The sequence below is a fragment of the Rhagoletis zephyria genome, unplaced genomic scaffold (genome assembly GCF_001687245.7).
Source record: "Rhagoletis zephyria isolate East Lansing unplaced genomic scaffold, Rhagoletis_zephyria_1.1 Rzeph_scaffold_00730, whole genome shotgun sequence".
In the NCBI taxonomy this organism is placed as follows: Eukaryota; Metazoa; Arthropoda; class Insecta; order Diptera; family Tephritidae; genus Rhagoletis; species Rhagoletis zephyria.
This window is the reverse complement of record NW_016157814.1, coordinates 101,385-105,921: the sequence shown is the minus strand read 5'-3', so window position 1 is coordinate 105,921 and position 4,537 is coordinate 101,385. Positions and strand designations below refer to the sequence as shown.

General features: G+C 44.7%; 1 protein-coding gene across 1 annotated transcript; it reads right to left on the bottom strand.

Annotated features, from left to right (window-relative positions):
* Positions 1-1,323: 1,323 nt before the first annotated feature.
* On the bottom strand, positions 1,324-4,074 carry LOC108361297 (uncharacterized). The gene is made up of 3 exons (XM_017613899.1): positions 2,271-4,074; positions 1,451-2,223; positions 1,324-1,377 (listed from the first exon to the last, which is right to left on the bottom strand). Exons 1-3 carry the CDS (start codon positions 4,072-4,074, stop codon positions 1,324-1,326), a joined length of 2,631 nt encoding a protein of 876 aa, XP_017469388.1.
* Between the last annotated feature and the right edge of the window lie 463 nt (positions 4,075-4,537).

Here is a 4,537-nt window from a genome sequence, read left to right as displayed (position 1 = left end):
TCCTAGGCCCAATAATTTTTCTTTTATTTATTAATGACGTTGGAGCCTGCTTTAAGCATTCCAAGTTTTTGCTATACGCTGATGACCTAAAAATCTTCAGAAGTGTCACTTCTTTGTCAGATGTTTTGCTATTACAAAATGATCTTAACAACTTAACTACTTGGAGCATCAGAAATAACTTACCGCTTAATATTAAAAAATGTCTCCATATGACTCTTTCAAAGAGCATAATTACGCATAAGTCGGCTTATTATCTGTTTGATAAAAGACTTTCTTCAGTTAAGGAATTTTTAGACCTAGGAGTGATGTTTGATTCGGGATTTACCTTCATTAACCACATTAGCTATATCGTTCCTAAAGCCTACTCTAATCTTGCTTTTTTGCGGCGCTATGGTAGAGATTTCAAAGATCCCTACACCCGAAAAATTCTCTATAACTCGCTGGTTCGTTCGAAGCTTGAATACGCCTCTTTAATCTGGAGTCCAATTTACTCAACTCATTCCTCTAGACTTGAAAGAGTGCAACGAAGCTTTATTCGCTTCGCTCTTGAACCACTCCATTTTAGTGATCCCCTACCATCTTATACGGCCCGCTGTGCGCTTATAAATCTGAAATCACTTGAGTCTAGGCGATCTATTCAATCTCTGCTTTTCATATACGATGTTATTAATGGCATAGTAGACTGTCCAGAGCTTCTTCTGCAAATAAATTTCAATGTACCATATAGAAATTTACGCACTCATTACCCGTTTAATATTAAAGTTAATAAAGCTAATTATTACAATTATGACCCCATTTCCAGAGCTCTCATTGAATTTAATAGAATTTCCAAGAGCCTTGATCTGGACTTCGCCTTCCCGAGATCTCGTTTTGGTTTATTACTAGAATCAATGTATTCCTAATTATATACTTTAAATATCGAATTTACACTTAAGTCGTAAGCTTGTACATCTAGTCTGTAAGATTTGTAAATCATAGACTTAATAAATGAAATGAAATGAAATGAAATGAAATGAAAACGAACGTCAACTCCTCTAGCATGAACTACTCGCACGTACCCTACTGCAGCAAATGCGACTTGACTGGCATCGACGAAAGTGTGGATTTCTACTTTGCCACCGTATAAGATTCGCGGCGAATAACAGCGGGGTATCTTCAACTGCTTCACGTTAGGAAACTCTTGCCACCAGGGCCACCATCTCTTGCTTAGTTCTTGAGGCAGAACTTCGTCCCATCCAATCTCGCACTTCCACGCTTCTTGAATGAGAATTTTAGTAGTAATTAAAAATGCTGCTAACATACCAAATGGATCGAACACCGACATCACGATTCGTAACAACTCTCGCTTTGTCGGAGCTCGCGTTCCGTGCAGGACATCTTTCGGCAAACGGTGGAACTTCGTGTGGAATTCGAAAACGTCATCGCTAGTGTTCCAGAAGAGGCCAAGCACTTTGTCCACTGACTCGTTGCGTTCCAGACTAACCACTTCTCCCGCGGATAATGACGAATGATTCAAACGATCTTCTACTTCTTCGCAGTTGGAGACGAAGTTACGTAACTCGAACCCTGCTTGTGAATTGATGCTGACAATGTCGCTGCAGATACTGATGGCTTGTTCAGGCGTGTCGAAGCTTGCAACTAAATCATCGACATAATGCTTGTTAATTATAGTCGTTGCGGCGTCTGGAAACTGTGCCCGATACTCCTCGGCGTTTTTATTTTTTATATATTCGGCGATGCAGGGTGAGCAAACAGCACCGAAAATTAGCGACGTCATCACATACTCTGCCACAGGCTTGCTCGCATCACCATCACGCCACAAGTACCGTTGAGCGTGCTGATCAGCTGCGCGTATCTTGATCCGCGAAAACATTTCGCGTATGTCTGCTGACACTGCAACACGTCCTTGGCGAAATTGTAGCAAAATCCGTATCAACGGCTGTGCTTGCTCCGGACCCTTCATTAGTTGCGAGTTGAGTGACACGTTGCTTACTGCGGCTGCGGCATCAAAGACGAGTCGCGTCTTTTCGGGCTGATGTCGATTGAATACAGCGAAGTGAGGTAAGTACCAAGCATTTTGATGTGGCTCTCCGGCTTCGTCACGGCTTAACTTTCTGGCATACCCTTTGCTCACGTACTTAGCCATTTCCTGTCGGTATCGTTCTTCGTTTGGCGCTCCACTGCCAGTAAGCATTTCTCGGCCATTGTTTTGCTGTTTGGCAACTTCGGTGGATATGTTCTCCACAGTAAACCGGTTTCATATTGCTTACCTACTCGTCTTGTTGTTCGGCGCAATATCTCACGTGCTCGCTGGTCTTCATCTGACTCCAATGGCACTGCTGGCGGGTTGACTCTAAAGCTGTCTGCTGTGAAGTACTCGTGTACTAAGTCGTGCAGTTGCTGATATTCTTTCACCAACAAAACACGGGGGTTCAAGGTTGTAGGTAGCTTGGTTGGGCCGTACGCGACCCAGCCTAGTGGCGTTTTTACAGCTAGCGGGCTGTCGATGTCGGCTTGCACTTTTTCTGAGGTCGCACCCAGGTATGCGTGCTTTAGCCCGATGAGCAAAGCTGGTTTCGCACGACAGTAGTTTTTTATCGGCAAATCTCTCAAATGCTGAAAATTTTCCTTGGCCATAGATTGCTTAGGCAGGTTCAGGTTCTTCACCGTATATACCTCCTTCAGTAGAAACTTCCTCTTCGTTGCGCAGTTCTCAACTTCGATGCTGATTTTATGCGATTGTTCCGTAACAACGTTGTTGTCATACCACTGCAGCGTAAGTGGATGCAAGCCACCCTGGGCTCCGATCATCTTGGCCACTTCCTCTTCCATTATTGAAATTGACGAACCCTCGTCGAACATCGCTAATATCTCACGCTTACCTTTCGGTCCATATATGTTGACTGGCAATATTTTAAACAGTTGACCATGTGCGCTTTGTGTTACTTGACAATTCAGTACTGGCTGCGCAATGACGTCCTCTGGTGTAGTTCGGCGTAGCATCTGCATTGTTGCATCTTCGTTGTGGAGTAGCTGGTTGCGATAGCGCTGGCAGCCACTTATGTTACACCTCCTTCTTGAACGACACTTTTGCGTGGAATGCCCCTTGCGTAGGCACGAAAAGCAAAGCTGTTGCGCCTTAACCAGGTCCCACCGCTCTTGAATACTGCTTGCCTTAAACGATTCACACTGTGCAAGCATGTGGTTACCACTACACTGATAGCAAGCAAGTGAGTCCCTTGGCCGCTCAATATGCATCAGCCGACGATGATTGCCCGACGATGCAGTCTGCCGGCCACCCTGTGTGTTGTTTGTCGGCATAAGACAAATTATTCTAGCCAACTCGCTAAGCCACTCAGAAAAATGTTCAACTGATGGATACGGTTGTATAGTCGCAGCATGCTTCGCCCAGTCGAACTGTCGGGTATGCGGTAACTTACCCACCATTTGCTCTAACAATGTTACGTTAGCTAAGTGCTGCTGGCAATTTGCAGACTTCAGAAATGCAACAACATTTCTCACTCTTGAGGAAAACGGTACAATCTGCTCCGGCTTATTATCGGCTATTGGCGGGAAATTCTGCAGTTTGCTGATTTGGAATTTAACCAAAATGTCGGGTCGCCCGAACCTGAACTCCAACTCGCTTATGACGTTCGGCACGTTGCTCGGGTAAATTAGCATGGCGGCGACAGCTTCTTTGGCGGGACCAACTAAGCACTTCTGCAACCTCATAAGGTTTTGGCGGTGGCTGTATCCAAAGTTTTCCGTGGTGTCGTTGAAATTCGCGAAAAATAGCGGCCAGTCTTCGACATTGCCGCTGAACACAGGCAAATCGTAAAGTTTTATTTGCGAGTCGGTCGGTGATATGACGGCTTGAGTATTGTCACGCTGTGCTGGCTGCACGCTCTGTTCTGGAACATTCTGTGGTTGCATGCCTTCGCGAAGCCTAATGATGTCTCTTTGACTCTCCGCAGTGCTTTGTCTAAGCTCTTCTACGGAAGCCCTTAACGCATTCAATGTGGCAATTATAGCATTCGCGGTGTCTTCTGCGGCTGCACCTGGCTGACCCTCCATGCTTTCAAACGATGACTCTGATTCACTCCCTTGATTACTCCTCGTAACACCAGCCCGATTCCGCAAGAAATATCTGTTGGTTTCAGACATACAAAATGGCCTCCGGTACCAAATTTATTCGTTTTCACCGACAGCGCACAAGTGTAAAAGTTGTTGAAGTGTAAGAACTGCTTCTGCTTACCGACAAAGGATATAAAACGAATAAAGTAAAGACATTTGCGTTGTATAAAAATGTATTATTAAGGTTTCGACTTGACAAACACGTATGCGCGTAACTTGTACATTTAAAACATATAAAATACGAAGGATTAAACGGCAGTCGGCAAGTTGTTAAGAAATCGTAGGCTGAACGTTGTAGGTTGAAGTTTAAGCGTGAAGCGTGGAGCGTTTTACACTTGTGTTCTGTTCGCGCGCTGTCTGGAGTCCTTCTCTCATGTAATGGCCGACGAGAAAAACATATCAA

What these genes read in the sequence shown, in the direction of transcription:
- LOC108361297 (XM_017613899.1), bottom strand. Translation starts at nt 4,074, where the DNA reads ATGGAGGGTCAGCCAGGTGCAGCCGCAGAAGACACCGCGAATGCTATA. An exon ending in CCGAACAACAAGACGAGTAG is followed by an intron (nt 2,224 to 2,270) that starts GTAAGCAATATG and finishes TATCCACCGAAG; the next exon opens with TTGCCAAACAGCAAAACAAT. An exon ending in GCAACGAGTCAGTGGACAAA is followed by an intron (nt 1,378 to 1,450) that starts GTGCTTGGCCTC and finishes GTTTGCCGAAAG; the next exon opens with ATGTCCTGCACGGAACGCGA.